We start from the raw sequence: 21,462 nt of genomic DNA on the forward strand, positions 1-21,462 counted from the left end.
CTACAATATAGTTAATAAAGGAAAACGATATTTTTGGTTTTCCTTGAGTGGGGCTCTAGAAAATCAATTCTTCAACTTTTTTTGTAAGTTATCTAACAAAACTCAATTTAAATCCTCTTCAAATGAAATTGATTTTATCTCAGATGAGGAGCTCGAACAAAATGAAAATATTTCGATTGCTAAAAATCTAAAAGATATTATTAATAAATGTAAAAACCGCAAATAACAATAACGAAACCAAATTATAATGTAGATTTTCAACTTGCAAAAGAAATAGATCATTCTATTTCTGAAGGAACAAGAGGAAAATACTTGCAGATTTGTTATAAGTATTTGCAAACGGGTTTGCCAATGTGAAAGATGGAATGTGAAAGATGGAAAGAACTAAAGTACAATATAATTTTCCGACCCTATAAAGTATATATATTCTGGATCCTTATAGATAGCGGAGTCGATTAAGCCATGTCCGTCTGTCTGTTGAAATCAAATTTCTGAAGACCCCAGATATCTTCGGGATTCAAATCTTCAATAATTCTGTCAGACATGCTTTCGAAAAGTTTCCTACTTTAAATCAGCAAATTCCGACCATAAATAACTGAGATATGAGCAAAAATCCGAGACAACCTCTGAAAATTTCATCAAAAAAAGACAATTTATTGCATGCTTTGACAAAAAAGCAACAAATCGTATGTTTGGAAGCGTGTTGGTTTCATTGCTTTGCGTATTTTTTTTTGGTGTTTTGTTTCGTTTGGCGTTGTTGTTTTTATACCCTTCACCTTCGTGAGAAGGGAATATATAAGATTGTCATTTCGTTTGTAACTTCTACAATATAACACAGGTCAACAGCACAAAAAGGCTTCACTAACCACTATATAGATTTAATGCATCACGGTTACCTAAACACAAAAATGGTAATATTTTTAAAAATACGCGGCTTTGCGACAAAGTAATAAACCTGAACAAGTTCAGCCGTTTTCGATTTTTCATGAGTTTTTTAAAACACCAAAATTTTATATTTTAACGTAAAAAATATATTTTTTGCTGCAATTTGTTATTATAACTCCGAAACTACTGAGCCTATAAAAACGAAAAAAAAAAAAAAAGATTAAAGGTTATGTAAATTTGAACTTTTCTAAGCTTACTTCAATAATATCGGACTAACCCTTTTTGAGTTATCATTATGTGGAGAAACATCTAAACATCTAAAACCACAATACATCTAAATTGTGTAGTGCCCTGTGTAATCTGTTCGTCAGCAATTAAATGTAAAATTTTTAAAAGCTTTCTTGATATATTTAGGATGCTATACACTGAAAGTGGGCAATATACATACATATATACTAATTATTATAAAAAATAATAATGCATCCACAATAAAGCTGAAGGGTATATAAGATTCGGCATAGCTGAATATAGCACTCTTACTTCTTTATACGATTTTTCTTCACTTGTGGTGAATAAGGAAAATGTTGAGCCAAACGGTATTGTTAACTAATTATTAAGTATAAAAATTGTTAAATAGCACATTTTATTTCTATTATAAAATTAAATTATTAATTTTTACATAATTCAAATTTGTGACCGATTATGGCCTATAATAGGCTAGGTTGTGGTGAAATAAATAAATAAATAAATAAATAAAATAAATTATAGACTCTGTTGGAAATAGAAGGAATATGTAGTTATTTCAATTATAAATTCCTGAATTAGACACAATTTTTATACATCTATATCATCTATATATATAAAAATTAAATGGTCCATGTATGTAATGGCATCACGTGAGAACGGCTGGAGCGATTTGGCTGATTTTTTTATTCGATTCGAAATTTTCAGGAGATGGTTTGTAAAGAAAAAAAATTCAAAAATTCCGGGTAATAAATTATTATATTTGCAAATAAATTAGAACAGGTGTATGTGGCTTGGAGAAACTTGACGAACTAACATTAGTAAATGATACCAGGCGGTCAACTAGTTTGAAATAAAATATCTTCTGTGTTTTTCTAACAATATATAAAACACTATTACATTAACATTGTACCAATCTTCATAATCAGGGATATTAGAGTGTTTATACCAATGTAATTTCTATATTTAAGTGGAGGATATTTAACATTCGGCATATCCGAATATAGTATGTACTATAACTTGTTATTTGTTATACTGACAAATTTACCAAACTACATAACGTTGTTTGATTGATTTTTCCATAATATTGCCACTCTGTTCTAATTGTATTATTTAGAACAAAACTGATGTTTGTGTCCTTAATAATTATTTACAACATTGCTAATACTCATTAATCTTATTAACCTGTGGTATGTGTATTGAATAATATACGATATGGACTGTATAAATATAAACTGCAGTATTTATGGTTATGGTTGTTTGTGTTTGCAAAACTATCATTTAATCAATTAATGCCTGACCCCCGAATCCGGTTTCCGATTTTGATGAAATGTTATACAGACAGTATTTAAGATATTTATATCGATTCATAACAGCCAAAAAAGGAGAAGGTTTTTTTAAATATCTTTGGTTCAAGTCGAAGTATTACCGTGAAATTGAGTATGTATGCACTGTTACTTCTTATCTATACATTGCATTTATTTTATTTCATATATTTCCACGATAACGGGTATTTATGTCGCTTACGTCTTTTTTGTTGTCATGAAAAATTTTATTAAAAAACAACTTTATGTTATAATTTATAACAAATAACAAAAATTCAAATTAACATTTTTAACATTAAATTTATTGGTTAAATGCATATAGTAGAAAATGAATTCTAATTAATTCTAAATTACATAAATATAAATAATGTTTATCCTGTAATGGCTCAATGGTTTTAACCCATTCTCGGTCGCTGTGCCAATTTGGGAACACTTAATTATTATGGCTGTATTTATTAAGTAGTGAAAATTGCTCTGATTAAATATTATATCAAACAATTTAACTAAATTTATTTTTGTTGTTGTAATAATCTATTTAATAACATTAAAAATACACATGTAGAGCTAGGTTAAGGGTAACCACAGTTATATTTTATGACTAAGGTTTATAATCGTTATTTGTATTATAATATCAAATCCAATAAACAGGGAAATATATAAAAGTATTTTTAGTTTCATACTCCAAATATAAAAAATCTTAGAAGGCATAAAATAATGCTTTGCCAGTTTGGGTACAATGGCCACAAGTATACTAAAAAGGAATTATAAACATTATTTTTCGTTTTTTTACACAAAGTTTGGCAGTTATTAATTTGAAACAAACGGTCAAAAAATAATTAGCTAACAATCTACACCTTGTAGACAATATCGACGCTGCAAAAACTACAGACAACATTTTTAAAGTACGTCAACATACATACTGATATTCTTATCAGAAATTTTAACCAATGGGGTGTTTTCCACGAACATATTTCTATCGACGAATCCATGGTGAAATATTACGGTCGCCATTCAGCCAAACCGTATATTCGAGGAAAACCTATTCTGTTTGGTTATAATAACTGGGTCGCAGCAAGTTCCTTTGGATATTGTTACTGCTTGATATTTATTGTGGTAAATCAACTACACCTGTTACTGAGCTATTGGGTGGGTACTAAATTGTAGAAATGTTGCTATAAAAATTTACCATGCATCCTACCAACCACAAAATAATGTTTTATAGTTATTGCACAAGTTTTGAGTTACTCAATGATTTGCGTCATTTAGGTCGTACCACAGGAATAATTCGAGAAAATCGCACTAAAAAATTTGCACTGCCAAATGCAAAAGAGATGATGAAAAAATCAAGACCGACTTCAATTACAGATTTGACAAAGATAATGAGTTACTACTGGTCTGCTGAAAGGATAACAGTATTTGCACAATGGCGACCAATAACGATTCTTATGAACCAGTAGGAAAAGTTAATAGATGGTGTTCTGAAAAAAAAATGACGGCGTGATCACGTTTCTAAAAAAGATTCCTAATCGTGTGCGTTGTGCCATTTGCCACAAGAGAAGCCGCTGGAGTTCAAAAAAACACTCTGCATTGACAAAACTTGTTTAGCAAAATTACAGTCATAAGTGGCCATTGCGCCAATTTGGGAACACTCCTCTAATGTCCTGATTTTTATTTTTTTTTTAATTTTATTTTACTTTTGTTTTTTGTATTGTTGAAAATGAAATTTCAAAAATTTTGCTTGTAGTTTTTGATTGGCTGTAAATGGGTTAAAAATAATTAACTTTAAAGTAATTACTAAATGTCATCTTGATCTGCTTCAGGTACTGAATCTTTAATAGATTTGTCGTATTTTAAATTTAAAAAGTTTCAAACCACTTGCATTATTTTCAGCAAAAACTGTTTGCACACTTTAATATTATTATCATTATAATGAATAACATAATTATAGGTATATTGCCTTTTGGTACTACCACCTCTTCGTCTTTGGACGGACATTTGTATGATACACCAACCAGTCTTTTTGTCTTATTTTGTTGCCAATACCCCAAAAATGTTCATTTATTTCTAACCGATCTGATGCGGTGAACTTATCGCCACAATGATTTTGACATTTTTTAGTTGCACATACGGCTGAACACTAGTATCATGTTGTTTCTTATTTTGTAATCTCTTTGGTAACATTCTTGGTTTTTTGTAACCCCTTTTATCCACACATGTCTCTTCTTCAATCTCATTCTCAGATTCTGTAGGTACTGAATCTGAAGATTCCGAAGCAAAACATGTTTGCGTAAAAGTTTTTTGCTCGGAATAATGATTAGAATTAGTATCGCTACCATTTTTAATTGAAAACTGAAAGACATCTTTCACACTAGGCAATTTAGTTGCGCAAGTCTCTTTTGTTTGTAGATGCCAGAGGTAATGTCGGGATAAGGAGAAGAAAATTGTACATGCTGTTTTGTTGTTGGGCAAGAGTTTTACAACAACACAAAATAATAATTTATCGAAATATATTTATATTAAAACTAGCTTTAGCCCGATGCGTTTCGCTACCCCTAGTTATCTTGGTCAAGATTTGATCCAGCCTATTTTAGGTCAAACTACTTACAATGATAGGAACGTAATTTATAAAAAGTTAGAAAAAAATTTCTTTTGTAGAAAAAAATTTTCTTCGGGACTATATAAAATTTGTACATGATTCGAAAAGAGAACCTAATGCAAAAGCGTAGAAAGTAAAACTTGGCTCACTTAAGTGGACCTAGTCGCCTCCAGACTTATCCAAACTTTGCCAATTAAAAAAAAATTTTTGATTTGAGCAAAAAATTCTAAAAAGGCAAAGCACCGATCCTCGAAAAAGCTCCATGCATGTATAGCCCTATATCTTATTTAAACATGTACAAAGTTATTTTACTATCACACAGCACAGTGGGCAGAATCGAAATTTTTTGGAAATAAATCTGGCATTTCTAAACGGCTTGTCCGATCGGGATAAAATTTGAATTGGGCGTAGCCAAGGAGTATTCGAGTTTGAAAAAACATGCTTGCGTGTGCTATTTATCTCTTATAATTTTCTAGTTAAAGGCATTTCAAAATTGAAATTTTAAAATTTTGCCATACCTTGGTCCGCTTTTTTAAAAATATAGGGCCCACTTTTGGACCGAATGGACTCGAATTTTTTTTGTTAGTTAGACAACTAAATTACCTACAACATACAAACGATTTCAGAGCAATGTCAATTACGAATCCAAAAATAACAGATTTTCAATTTAAAAATTCAAAAAATAGTATATTTTTGCTGTTTTTTGGACAAAAAGGTGACATAACTCTTTTTTTATTAAAAAACAACTTTCTTTAAGAATATATAACAATTTTATGTTTTTCTATAAAGTTTCTTTACGGAGAACATTTTGGTATAAAAAACATGTCCTATTTTTCGAACATGTCGGCCCTACGCCCTTTGGAAATTGACCTATTTTTCATAAAAATTTCAACTTTGGGCCACATGTTCTAAAATCCCAAAGCTGGGATCAGAAAACGGAAAGCAGTTTTGGAAACCCTGATGTGTTTCCTATTTATCCCTAAAGTATTTTCCCAGCCCCGAAGGAAATGTGGACCCTATAGACAAAATTGTAAAAAATACCATTTTTGGGATTTTCGCTCCAATTTTTAGGAATTGCGGGATTCCCTTTGACCTTTTGACAAGTTTTTTTACACCTTGTTATTTAGAATGAGAAACTTAAAAAACGCTGAAAATTTCATTGAGTTTCTTTAATTAATAAAGATTTTATTACATATTCATTGAGTTTCTTAAACTAAAATTTATATCAAAATTTTAATAGAATTGCAAATATTAGGAACAATTTGATCCATATTTTTTCCGAGCTATATTTTTTTTGTTTAGATAAGTTAATTTTTGGTCTTACAAAAAAAAATTTCAAGTCAATATCTCATCAATATCTAATTGAGATATTGACTTGAAAATTTTTTTTTGTAAGACCAAAAATTAACTTATCTAAACAAAAAAATATATAGCTCGGAATAAATGTGGATCAAATTGTTCCTAATATTTGCAATCCTATTAAAATTTTAGTTTTAGAAAATCAATGAATATGTAATATGTAATAAAATCTTTATTTATTAACGAAACTCAATGAATTTTTCAGCGTTTTTTAATTCTAAATAACAAGGTGTAAAAAAACTTGTCAAAAGGTCAAAGGGAATCCCGCAAATCCTAAAAATTGGAGCAAAAATCACAAAAATTATATTTTTTACAATTTTACCGATAGGGTCCACATTTCCTTCGGGGCTGGGAAAATACTTTGGGAATAAATAGGGAACACATCAAGGTTTCCAAAGCTGCTTTCCGTTTTTTCATCCCAGCTTTGGGATTTTAGAACATGTTTCCCAAAGTTGAAATTTTGATAAAAAATAGGTCAAATTCCGAAGGACATGTTTTTTATACCAAAATATTCTCCGTAAAGATACCTTATAGAAAAACATAAAATTGTTATATGTCCTTAAAAAAAGTTTTTTTTAATAAAAAAGGAGTTAAGTCACCTTTTCGCCCAAAAAACAGCAAAAATCTAATATTTTTTGAATTGAAAATCTGTTATTTTTGGATTCGTAATTGATATTGCTCTGAAATCTTTTGTATGTTGTTGGTAATTTAGTTGTCTAAGTAACAAAAAAATTCGAGTCCAGTCGGTCCAAAAGTGCGCCCTATATTTTTAAAAAAGCGGACCAAGGTATGGCAAAATTTTAAAATTTCAATTTTGTAATGCCTATAACTAGGAAATTATAAGAGATAAATAGCACACGCAAGCATGTTTTTTCAAGATCTAGCCGAGCGCTTTCCAAATCGGATGGGAACAAAAAAATGCCACGTGTTTAAAAATTTTACATGTCGAAGGTACCCTACTTTGAGCCCCCATAGCGCCGCCCATGGATTATTTGTTGGGCCCATTTTAATAACTTAACTCGAATACTCCTTGGCTTCGCTACGAATTCAAATTTTATCCCGATCGGACCAGCCGTTTAGAAATGCCAGATTTATTTCCAAAAAATTTCGATTCTGCCCCACTGTGCACAGTAAATAACGTCGGCGTAGGGTGTTTTTTTAAAAAACTCAGTTTTTGGAACACTTTTTCCCCGTATTAGGAATTTTGGTATTTGAAAATAAAAAGTGTTAAAGATTATAATTCCATTGTTTTAAGGACATTTGGATCTACACTATTTCCAAATTTTGTTATAATATCCGTTAAAATTTTACATTAATTAAAATTTTATATTTTTGTTCATGGAAAATCCCAATATTAAAATTTTTTTAGTTTCTAAGGTAAACGAAGTCCGAAAAATTCATAAAATTATTTCATTTCACTAAACTGTTAATCTTCAAGTCCTAAGGTTTTCACCAATACCAACTACTTATAGAAAAAGCTTATATTTGTTCATCAGTAGCTCCACAAATCTTGCTCCCTTTTGAAAAATTTTAACGTTTTTTTATATGTATATTCCATGCAAAATGTGTTTTTTGATAAAACGTAAAAAATACGGCCATTTTTACATGTTCCAACTTTGGATGCGTGTATCTTTTTATAGGGTCGACATAACTGTTAACAACTTATTTTTATAGTATTCGAAATTTTATCGCAAATATTGGTGATATTTTAAAAAACAATTTCGAACCACCATAGGCCCGACATATCTAAAAAACTAAAAAAAAGATGGAACAAATTTAAAAAAAATAAATAAATAAACATAAATAACTCTTGACCTAAAAGTGATAATTTACATATGTATATAGATCTTCTCTAGGACTATTTATATTTTAAATATCAGCTCATTCGGACCATAAATAGATTTTTTGTGATTTTTTTAAAAAATGTGAGACCCAAGATGGCGTGTAATCTTGCGAATTAAGCGCAAAGAGCTTTATTTACAACTTTGGTATCCCCACTGAAATTTTCCGGCAAACATTTTCGTAGAATATTTGAATCCATAAATGTCCTTTTTGAAAGGACCCTAAAGAGAGGAGCTAAAGGGTTAAGATCTTCCACAAAAATGATCCCCATAAAATTCCATAATATAACTCTGACCATAAGAATTCTCTCAGATATTAACTTACAACATTTTTTCCAGTTAGTATACTGCTCCCTTCGAAAAAAAATTAAAAGTTTGAAAAAAGAAGTTTATTCTACAAAAATGCTCTACTCAACATGCCCATTCAGAATTATAGGGTAGCTATTCTGTTCCAAAAATGCTGTTGGACAGTGCAATTATAAATGGATGAGGAAAATAATGGTGCAAACCACATATATTGCCCATCAGATAAGGTTGATACTTTCAGAAAATATTATTTATAATGTCTGATGAAATTCTAATAACTAAAAAGACTGGTAAGTCAGAGATGGAGTGTATTTATAAGATCTAAAGTTGTATCTTGACGTTGAAAATAATGGAAATATTGGTTTCCATAATATAGAACTATATTGTTGTTAATGAAGAGAAACTCTAGGAAACATTATATAGAAAATATATATATATATAATAAGCCTATTCAACTTTTCTATGACTATTATTAAAAGTTTTCACAAATGAATAACAAATTGAGGAGAAATGGAACTCTCTAACACTCCCCAGCAGTTCGACAAGGATACAACATACCCGTAAAATACACTAATTTTCACTATTGTATAAACACCTGGTTGTACGTATTGGGTCATTCGTCAATAATTTACTCGTTGTAATGCAGAGATGAGACAGTTGTTACTTAAACATTCCCAGGTATTGCATGGCGGAGGCAGTCGTCACTTTACTGGTCCTAAGTAATCTAGAGATGGGGACATTTGAAACTTGTTTTTTGTATTGTACTTCAGAAATCAATTATTAACCTGTCATAATAAATCGAATGCAGAGTAAATTGTCCATTTGCAATCGACAAAATGCAGTTGCTGTCTCCAGTCAATTGACTTCCCCCTTGGACAAGTCTATGTCACCTAACTAATTCTGTGGTAACCCGAAAGTAGATGACATTGCTAGTTTCGGACTGCCACCTCGAACTGTGGGGTCTTAAAACCCCTACACACACATAACTGCCACTTTTTCAACATAAGACAATTGCGGTAATCACCATCAGTATAAAATAACAAGTTTGGCATCATTATTTCATGGGCGAAAAAAATTTAGTTAGGTTGTGTCAACCTTCCCCCATCTAAATATTTTATATAATCATGTATTCTTATACCCTTAGATGTTTTATATTATGATTTTCTAAAAAAAAAAAATTTTTACTTGAAAAATTTAATTCATATTTCATATCTTTTAGAAACCACATACATATGCCGAAGTGGGTATTTTTATACCCAATCCTCAAAATCGTACTTGTAGCTTAGGAAAGTGGGTCTAATCACTTAGTTAATTTTTTTTACTGATAGAGGACATTCAAGACTACTAGGCACAGGGAGGACATTGGGGACTTCCACTCCCGCCGTTTTCTAGAGCAATTTATTTTCGAATTTTGTGATTTTTTAAAATGCTCAACTTTTGCCCTCTAGTTCCCCTTCAAGGCATGACCTAATATTATCGAAACAATTATTTTAAGTAGCCTGATTCTTACTGTATCTATTCCAGAAAAAAAATTTTTGATATCGCTCTCGTAGATTTTTCAAGAATTTTTATAAAATTGCTTTATTTTTGGATATTTTTCTACCCATTCGGAGTTAATGGGTTAAATTGTAGTGGATTTATAGCTCATGATGCAAATGCACTATCCGATAGACATATCCAAGTTGCCGAATAATTGGTATCGAATTTTACAATTTCTTCAAAAGTTACAAAGCAGAGTTTGATGAAATTAAGGATTTCACAGCTAAATTTGCTAAATTTTTCTAAAAACAATTTTATGTTGATAATCAGTCTATAAATCCATTTACTGCCATTGCAACACCCAAGCCTCTTAAAATTATATACTCTGAACAAATATTCAGTATACACAATTTGTTTGGTCAACAGTCGTATAGCAAAATCGTAATCTACGATAAATTCTAAGAAAATTTCACAAAGAAACTATGGGTCTAAAATCAAAACCTAGCTCGCGCTAAGAGACTTAAAAATAGACAGTAAAGGAATTTTTAAAAACAAATCTTAAATCTTTATGTCTCTCGGCGGGAGCTAGGTTTTAATTTTAGACCCATACTTTCTTTTGGTAATTTTCTTAGAATTTTGTGTAGATTCCGATTGTGTTATACGCCTATCCTGTTTTTTTTTTCAAAAATATGGGAAAAAATATTATTAGGGGATATTTGCTTTATTTAATTTAATCTGCACATTGATTGGCTTTCTAAAAGAACATGTCTGACATTAAGAAGACTTTATTCTCTTAAAGCTTACACACCTAAATTTGTTAGATACCGTTTAGCATATGGCTTGTTAATGTCACAGTTTAATTACTGCCTAGAGGTCGTATCTGGTACTACGTTAGGTTTTATTGATTGTCTAAAGAGTATACTTAGAAAAATTGTTAGATATGTTTTTGATTTTAAGCTGCGTGATCATGACCGTGTTTCAGAATATATTCCCATATTTCTTCGTTGTAATTTTACAAATTACTTACATCTACGTATACTCTTACATTTTTACAAGATTATGGAAACTGGTCAAACCAATTATCTTGTTGGTTTACTTTCTTTTATTCGGTCTACTCGGAATATTCAAATTGAAGTACCTTGCATACATCTTTCAATTTTCGAACATTCATTTAAAATAAGGATCTGTCGTATTTGGAATGAATTACCAATAGGGTATTCAATTAATCGGCTTTCTGGTTTAATCGGTTAATCGAGCAAATAATTAATCGAGGTTTAGATTTATTCGGTTAATAATCGGTTAATTTAAAATTATTCGATTAACCGAATAATTTCTATTTTAATTTTAAATTGAAAATTCAACAACGAATTTTGTGTACAAAAACATAAAAAACAGCAAATAAGGCATTTGAGATCATTTTTGTAAACATATCGCTTATTTGCAACAACGTCATAACTCAAAATCCGTGTTTTTTGAAATTAGTAATACAAAATATAATCTTTCATATATTTTTATCAGTTTTCAAAAAAGTCAATTTTTTTTTTGTGTTAGAGTGTTTTTTAGTTGTAAACATCAAAATTCATGTTTTCTCGTATAATTGATAAGTAAAAATTTGGGTTAAATACAGATTAGAAAGATATTAACATCTACTATTTATATTTCTGAAATCGCATGATTTGTTGAAAATTTATTTAAGAAATAATAAAATGTCATAAAAAATTCAAAGACGACTTTTTAGAATTATGACGTTGTTGCAGCAAATGGGCGATGTGTGAGTTTTTTAGGGTTTTAGTGAGATCTTCTGAAATAATGGTTTATAAAAATAATATATTTTAAACGATTTTTTTTCTTTTGATTTAATAAAACTTTTCTTGGAAAAAAACTCTCTCGCTGATTGTATATGTTTCAGAAATCAAAAGCATGATAAAGAATATTCCTTTTTGGATTGTTTTAGATTTTGATTAATTTAAGTTTCGTTTAGTTATGATAAAAGACTAATTTCAAAAAAAAATGTCGTCTATACATGTAAATACAAACAAAGTTTCAAAGACATGTAAATTAAATATGTCAGTTGTTATACATACTCACTAATCATGTTTATTGGATGTTCAAAAGTATCTAATTTTAATTTGAAATTTGTATTTGAATTGAAAGTGAAAAATAAATACAAAAAATAATTTTAAAGTGCAAAAAAAAGGAATTTCGGTTAATCGACACAAATTAATCGGTTTATTTGTTATTTGAAAATCGGCAATTTTAAATTATTCGAACAGTTAACCGTCCAAAATTAATCGGTTAACCGATTAACGGTTAATCGATTGAATACCCTAATTACCATTAATTGTAGTGCAGATTTTTGCACTAAATCTTCGTTTAGTGATAGTGAAAAAATGATCACTATTATTTCTAGTTAAGAAATAATCATTATCACTAAAGCTGATAAAAAATAGTTCTAACTAAATTTTTTGCAATTTTATTGAGTGATAGTGCAATGTTGATTTCAATCAACATTCAGGTAAGCAACTAAAAAAAAATAAAAAATACCAATAAAGTACAGTACTCTTCTCACAAAATGTGGGTGTATCTGGCCAGATACATGCGCTACGTATACGATGTATAGATGAAAAAATCCACATAAATTTAGTTTGTTGTTTTTTTTTAATGTGTTTTTTCATAAAACGATACCTAACAATATTTGTAGAGAGTACCTGGAGACTCAAACCCCTAGCCAAATTAGAAATATATTTAAATCACAGTTAAATTCCTAAAATATCTGGCCAGATACATTCATGCACATGGAGAGTTAAGAAATAGAAAAATTTCGTATTTATTAGTTGGCATTAAAAATTGGAAAATATATATACGCTCTTAATTTTTTTCACAGATATAGAAAATGAAGTTCCAAATAAAACAAGCCCTAAATGTTCACAAATTTTAATTTTATTCACAAAAGATAAGATACGTCGTGCAGTGTTCTTCTGTGTTAAGTAATGCAATAGTCGGCAATGCAGTGCCGTTTTTACAAAATGGAAAGATTCTATACATTTTCTGTTGTTGATTTTGAATCCATAAATTTGACTAGTGGAAAAATTGATTTTTTGTAGAAGATTTCAACCCAAATATTATAAAAATACCAAAAACTCAATTTATAAAAAAAAATCCAAAAAGTACATTTTGTTCTGCGGCTCCTAATATATTATATATCCACGTATAGGAAATTGTGTCTCCTTTTCAAAAATGTATACAATTTTTAAGAATTAAAAAATTTATAGAAGACTTTTGGCAAAAATATGCAAAAAAAAATTTTAAAATGTTATTAGGGTATATTTGCTTTATCTTTTGTTAATAAAATCAAAAGTTGTGGACAGATTTTATTCATTTAGAGATTGTTTTGTTTGGAAAAAATTAACAGCGTAGTTTCATTTTCCAATTTTTCATGCCGTATTAAAACACAAAAATTTCGAAATTTTGCTAAAAAATTTATATTTCTAAAACGACTGTAAAGATTAAAAACGAGCTAACCAAAAAAACGGTTAGCACCACTGAATTCAGCGTACCCGAATTAGTTTAACCCACCGAGTGCCCGCTTGACAGTTTTTTCAACTAGCACAGTGTAATCAATCAAAAAATGGATTTCGAATTTTTATGTAGTTACGTCCGTTTGCGTTTATGGAGACGATATATATATTATAAATGTCTTTGTAATTTAGTTTACTTGTTTGTTCCGCAATCACGCCTAAACGGCTGAACCGATTTCATAGAAATTTGGAAAGTTGATAGATCATACTTGGAAATTTCAATAGACTATATAAAAAAGGGATAAAATGGGGGAAAAATCGGTAAAATTGGTACCTTTAGTTCTTAAACAATCAAGACTAAACCGCATATTTTTTCATCAATGATCATGTTCTAATGAAATCTTAGTTATTTATGTATGTATGTAAAACCATTTTTTAGGAATACACCAATAAATACTGAATTAGAGAAATTTCAGTAAAAAATTCTATTAGTTACCTACTGAAGATTTAAAATCTCGATACCAATTTAATAGTAAATACATATACCTATAGATATTTTACACTCAACTAAAACTATATAAATATACTTACATTATGAGTCGTGAAAACAATGCACTTATCATTATGATGCTTCACTTCTTTGTGGCTGGATTAAAATAAAATAATAATTATTTTCGATTCATTAGAAAGACTTTTTCAATGACGCATTAATACTTTGCGGTTGTTTTTATCTGAAAATAGATTGTGAAATTTTATTTCAATTATATATTCTGATATATCTATTAATTTAATTATATATAATTTTCTGTTATAATAAAGTTAATCAAAACTTAAGATTTTCGATTAATTTTTATGTTTCCAGAAACTTATATGCAAAATAAATATTATATAACATAGCGGTATGTTTTATCCGACTGTGTCAATTTCTTTCTACAACTTAAAAATTATTTTATTTTAAATAAACATATGTACATTAGGCATATTACTAATGTTGGCGAAATTTTTGGCATACCATCACGTGATGGCCAATGTTGTAATGAAAATCATTTTTTTAGGTCATTTGGAATCAAAAACATCACGCACCAACACCTTTTACTAAAATAAACCACATTCCCACGACAGCCGGTTCTACGCACCGGAATGACCCGAGTTCACTCGGCCAAGGGCTGTCAACTCAGCAAACACTGCTGCTACAACAACAACAACTAAAATAAACCAAACTTTTTTTCTCTGAAAAATTATATAAATAATTTCATAATTTTTTTTGCAAGTGTGAGGGATACTTCCCAGAAACTTATACGCAAAATAAATATTATATAACATAGCGGTATGTTTTATCCGACTGTGTCAATTTCTTTCTACAACTTAAAAATTATTTTATTTTAAATAAACATATGTACATTAGGCATATTACTAATGTTGGCGAAATTTTTGGCATACCATCACGTGATGGCCAATGATGTAATGAAAATCATTTTTTTAGGACATTTGGAATCAAAAACATCACGCACCAACACCTTTTACTAAAATAAACCAAACTTTTTTTTCTCTGAAAAATTATATAAATAATTTCATAATTTTTTTTGCAAGTGTGAGGGATACTTCCCTTATTTAAAAACTATCTTTTGAAGTATGTCCGCAGTTATTATTAAAATAAAATATATTGTTTTTCAAAATAAGGAAAAAATTTAATGAAAAACTTTATTGCGTTTGGTGCGTGAACTTTTTTAAAAACCGCGAAAAAATAATACCGTGGTTTTTTATATTTTTTAATGCTCTTTTCGACTATGCTATGCCAATTTGCATATTTGCAAAAATTGTCAATAGTTATATCCCTAATGTATATCCCTATTTGCTAACATTAAAATAATTATTTTTTTATTATTAGAAAATATTAAGACCGGGCAACGTTTTTTTCACATAGATCTCTAGATCCCTTCGTTTAGGCATTATCGCAAATAAAATTCAGTCGATAACAAAAATTCGAATATTTGTCCCTAAAATATACATGAAGAGGAAGCGCCAGTGATAGCAGCAATACAACGTATACAAAAGAAGCAACTTTATCAAAAACAACAACGATATCAGAAGGTAACGCAACAACAACATTTGTAAAAAATGTGGCCAAAAACACAACAACAAGCGCCCAGCTGAAGGTGTTACATGCAATGCATGTGGCAGATTAAATCACAATGCGAGTATGTATTTTTCAAGAAGTTCTGGTAATTTAAATAAGAACAAATATAAGTGTTTTTTAGGCCAAACCATGTATTTGTATGTCGAAATTTGTTCAATGGATCATTATGTATCTTTATTTTTGGACTAAATTTCAGACATTTAGATTACGTACATACAATTTTTTTTTTTTTGATAATTTTTGAACATCCATTCTTTTTTGGCCAAACGCTGTATTTGAACATCGAAATATTTATCGATAGATCAGCTATGTTATTCTTAATACAAATAATAAATTTCAATAATTTCCGGTATTGACCGGAATGGTTAAATTAAATGTAATTACTGAGATAAAACAACCTACAGATTGGGTAAATTTAATCGTACTGGTAACATAATCCAATGGTAATTTGAGATTGTATTTGAATCCACGGAATGTAAATAACCTAATTGTGAGACCTAGATTTGTCTGCCTAGAGTAGAGTAGATCTGTATGGGTGGTTCTAAATTTTTAAGTTTACTTAATGCTAATTCTGGTTTTTGGATGATTCGACTTGATGATGAATCGTCTAGGTTATGTACCTTTAACATCCCATTTGGGAGATATCGTTTTCTACGGTTGACATTTGGCATAAGTTTAGCACCTGAGATATTTCATGCTGAAATGATAAGATTGTTTGGTGATATATCAGGTTTAGTAATGTAATATATGCATCAAGTGTGGAGAGACATAACGAAATTTTAAATCGAGTCCTAGAAAGGGGAGAGAAAGAAGGACTAAAATTTAATAGAACAACTGAAATAAATTTTATTGGTCATATTTTAGTAAGAGAGGTGTGACAATGCCCGTACTGAAAAATAGACAGGAATTACAATGATTTTTGGGAATGATTACCTATCTAGGATCTTTTATTGACAATTTGTCACATAAGAACAAGCATTTGAGGGATCTTTTGAAAAATGATGCTGTCTGAGGGTGGAACAGTGAACAACAGATTGAAATTGAGAATTTAAAGAAAGATATTACGCCCGGGATTAGCGTGCTATGATATGAAGAATAAACCTACTACACTATCATTGGATGCTCCGAAGTTTGCGGTAGCCGTATATATAATGTATGGTGAAAACCCTATAGCATACGCATCTGCGTCCTTGACAGACAGTCAGATGAATTACGCTAAAATTTAAAAGGAACTATTCGCTATATTGTTTGGGTACACACGTCTCCATCAATATACTGTTGATCACAAACATCTAGTCACATTGTTTAATAAACCTTTATATAATATTCCAAAGCGCCTTCAAAGATTCATGTTACTATTGTTATTGTATAGTTTAACGGCAGTGTATAAAACAAGGATCTTTTAAGAACAAATTTCATACGATTGCCAAATATTCTAATTTAACTAAAATACTTGCAACATTATATTATTGTTTTATGGTAGTTCGAGAAATGGATAAACCCTAATTATATGTTAAAATTTTAAAAACTTAACATTTTAGCAAAAAACTACAGAAGTTCGAATATTTTTGGACTTACTCGATAATTTCAGATAAGACATTAAATTTGGTTTTCAATGACGCTTCATATGATACCAATATTTCATATTTTTTTATTCGTGAGAAATATGATAAAATAAAAACTTTTAAAAATTACCTTTTTAATATTGACGTCAGGACAATGAGTTTGAAATACTGTATATTTATTTTAGTTGTGAACATTCGCAACTACTTTTTGGGGCAACCCTAATGTACAAATTGTATATTTTTGTTATACCTAGCTATAATCGTTATTTTTACACTATTTAAGTAAATCAACAATAAGACTCACCGAATGTGTGTATGCGTGTGAATGGGATTATTTAAAAGGTGAATGTAATTTAATTCAAGTGTTAGGCGGAGGGTATTTAAGATTTGACACTGCCGAATATAGCATTCTACTTGTTTATTAATGAAACTACAAATAAGTAGGTATAATTGGAAAATGTATGTCAGCAGCATCCACAGACCTCTATAAAATCATGAATCATAGATAGAAATAGCTAAAATTTAATTCCTCATTCGTTTTTACCTAGGTATATTTTTACAACTGAATATTTTTTAATTCTGCCATTAAGAATCTATCTAACTGATGAAATTATATCAGCTAAAACTTCTAACTCGAACTATCTTGTTAAATTTGATGAGATGAATTATAACTGAAATTTGTAGTTGTTAAAAAAGTTTGTTAAATAAAAATTGTATATAGAAATATTTTTTAAATATATGTATATTGTATATGAGAATAAAACACTTTTTTATATCATGATATATAATATAGAGTACATATGCATATGCACATATGTATGAAAATAGGTACATATGTACATACATACAAATGTTTTGTATCGAATCATTTAATTGAAAAAACTTTTTTTATTAAACATGTAATTTAGATACATAGATAATTATAATGTAATATATATATAGTACATTATTCCTTCTACTTTTTATTAAAAAAAATCTGAGAATTTATATTTACCTGTTAGTTTTTTACATTCCCATTGGAACAAAGGAACATAAATCGATTTATTCAATAAAATTTTAAATATAACTCAAACAGCATCAGAAGCACCAATGTTTACATTTATAATAATTTTATTTTTTTGTTGTGAAACTTTTTTCAAATTGAATTTTTTTACTAAAATCTAAATCGATTTGTAATCATTATTAGAACCAAATGTTATTTGCAATAAACCATTAATAAAGAACGCCAATGTCAATCTCTACTGTTAAATGTACACAAGTATACAAAAAAAAATAACAAAACAACAACAAAGGTAGTTTATACAGTGATGTTATTTAATGGACTCTTATTACACATTGTTGTATATTGTGAACGGATGCCAGATATCAAAACAACTTAAAATTGTACACTTAGAGAATGAAGTCATTTGAAAAAATTTCCAGCGAGGTAGACTTTTTAATTTCTATTGTAATATAAATACTTGCAATAATTTTACTTGTACTATAATTTATATGAGGAACATTTCTTCATTGAAATTTACTTTTAATATTTTATATTTGTGTGAAAACATTTTCATTCTTGTTTTAACTTCTGAAATCTGGTTAGGTGCTAACAATTATACTTTCGTTTAAAATTATTTTTGTATGAAAACTGTCAGTATAACTTCGTGTTAATGGGGGTAAATTAAATAAACTTATATTTTCTTTTGTAAATAATTACATATTTGTAATTATTTAAACCATAGAATAAACACATAGAACGGAAGGGAGAGTAATATATATGGAAAAATTAATCTCTTTTCACATATACGGGTCATACAATAACAAAATACATGCAATACATTCTCATGAATTAGGTTTTTGACAACAGACTTAGGTTTTTGGCTCTCAGTTACCTATCTAGTTGTTGTCTATGATTTAAACCATAATGCATTAAACACATTCATGCATTAAACACATTCACCCTAGGTCTCCACGTAGCAATATTTATTGCTGCAATTGTCAAATTTGATTGCGTCAATGAAATTTGCGAGTGTAGACCGCAAATTGCCATATGTAGCAATCCATTGCGCAATGATTGCTCTGCTGATTGTCTGAGCAATTATTGCTAAGCAATAAGCTGTCAGTTCAGTTGTCATTAATGTAAAATTTCTTCTTTCTATGATTCGATGCGATTAATTCATCCATATTTAATTTATTTAAGAACCAAAACAAACAAAAAAACAAAGAAATTAATGAAAAAATCATTTAACGTAAAATAAACCACAGTTTTTCATAGAACTTCTCGCTTTGAAAATTTTGTATTTGTGACGAACGTTTTCTCCACCTAAAGCAATCAGCAATCACTCTGCTGTTGCTCTGCCGACGTTATTGCTTGAGCTTAGCAATAAAAATTGCTACGTGGAGACTTAGGGTCAAGACAGCAGGCTACCAACTTCAATCTGTCAAAAATAAAATGCACACGTTTATATGGAGACGATTATTTTAACGACAGCACAGCTACACGGCCACACGACTACTCATGCCGATGTAGCCGAATTAGGCTAATTTCTATTTTTGTCAGCTACAAAACAGAAATAGTGTTGCTAATATAATAAACAAATGTAAATCAAATTAGTGCTTAAAAAAATATATTTTTTTACTTAATTAAGAGAAGTTTCTGATAACCATATTGAAATATATTAATAACAGGTACATAATTAATTATAACTGGCTGCAGTTGCTGGCTGCAGTTGTAGTAGTGTGGCAGCTACTGAATTATTTTAAAGACGACAGCTACAAAGTAAACAGCTGAATTATAATTCAGTGGTGCCACTTTAATAAAAAATAACCGTACAAAATTCCAAAGTAATTAAGGTTGAAACAATTATTTTGAGTAAAAATATATATATGCTTATAATTAATTATGTACCTGTTGTTAATTTTAATTAAGTAAAAATTTATATATTTTTTAAGCACTAATTTGATTTACATTTTTTATTATATTAGCAACACTATTTCTGTTTTGTAGTTGACAAAAAAAGAAATTAGCCTAAAGGCCTAGTTAGTTTGTACGTTCCGTTCCGAATCAGCTGTTTTGTTTTTAGCATAGGGAAAGTTGTGTATGTCGTTAGTTTTTCTGTAACGTTGCCGTTCTGTTGCGGATGAATCTGTTGAAAACAGAATTTTGTCCGCAACGTTAAGTGACAGCTAAAACAGCTGATATCATATATACACAAAAGTGCCAACAAATATGAGAGCAGTGGTGCCAACATTTTTGAAAGGGAAATATTTATTATTAACAAAAGAATAAAAAATATAATATTTTCAAAAAAACATTGAAATTTAATAAAATAAATATAAATTTTATTTTAATGTATGTACTATGTATGTAAAAAAATCATTAACAAAAAATATATGTATGTATTTATAAAAATGTTCACAATAATATATTGAAGGTCTAAATACAAAAAACACTAAAAATAGTAACAAAATCACCAAGATGGTTTTTTGGTTATTATTTTAAAAACAGCTGATACGTCTTACGGAAAAACTAACTACAATATAACAGCATTCAGAACGGCACAGAACAGAAACGTTACAGAACGCAAAGACTAATGGAGCCTTAATTCGGTTACATCGGCATGAGTAGTCGTGTGGCCGTGTAGCTGTGCTGTCGTCAAAATAATCGTCTTCATATAAACGTGTGCATTTTATTTTTGACAGATTGAAGTTGGTAGCCTGCTGTCTTGAATGTGTTTAATCAAAGAATATACATTATAATAATTTATATTCTTTGGTTTAATGCATAACATATTTGTGGCGACGATGATAATGGCAACACATTCTAAGATGTTGGAATTACTTCAGAAGCAAGGAGAAATCCTAGCAATATTGTCCGTTGGAGTTTCAAACACTCAAGAACAATTGATGGACAAATTATCAAATTCAATTTCTGAATTCTATTTTGACCTAACAAATTCAATGTTTGGTAAAGCCGTCATGAAGATTTATATATTCTTAGTGGAATGTAAAGATTTGGATGACACAACACGAGTAGACTTTTAATGAGAAAATTAAACACTATCGCTTATGGTAAATATGCTGCTTACATTCTTCCCAAAAATGTGAGGAATATTTCGTTTGCGGTATAAGTGTCTTCAAACAGTAAAAACCCCTCAAGAGGATTTAGTGTCTTACGCAGCACGCATTAATGAATCATGTGAACAATTCAAATTGTCAGAAATGAA

At 29.3% G+C, this 21,462-nt stretch overlaps 1 protein-coding gene across 3 annotated transcripts in view; it reads right to left on the reverse strand.

Moving 5' to 3' along the window:
• Window positions 1–18,468, reverse strand: part of ReepA (Receptor expression enhancing protein A) — a 69,859-nt gene extending 51,391 nt beyond the window's left edge. Inside the window, exons 1-2 of one of the 3 annotated variants that reach the window (XM_065511112.1) lie at window positions 18,249–18,468; window positions 14,144–14,283 (exon numbers count right to left, since the gene is read on the reverse strand). In XM_065511112.1, coding sequence (XP_065367184.1) covers window positions 14,144–14,175 — 32 coding nt within the window. In that variant the 5' untranslated portion in view covers window positions 14,176–14,283; window positions 18,249–18,468. The remainder of the gene's footprint in view (window positions 1–14,143; window positions 14,284–18,248) is intronic. The other 2 variants (XM_065511113.1, XM_065511114.1) reach the window with 2 other exon arrangements.
• Window positions 18,469–21,462: the final 2,994 nt, after the last annotated feature.

This window comes from Calliphora vicina, chromosome 5 (assembly GCF_958450345.1).
Source record: "Calliphora vicina chromosome 5, idCalVici1.1, whole genome shotgun sequence".
NCBI lineage: Eukaryota > Metazoa > Arthropoda > Insecta > Diptera > Calliphoridae > Calliphora > Calliphora vicina.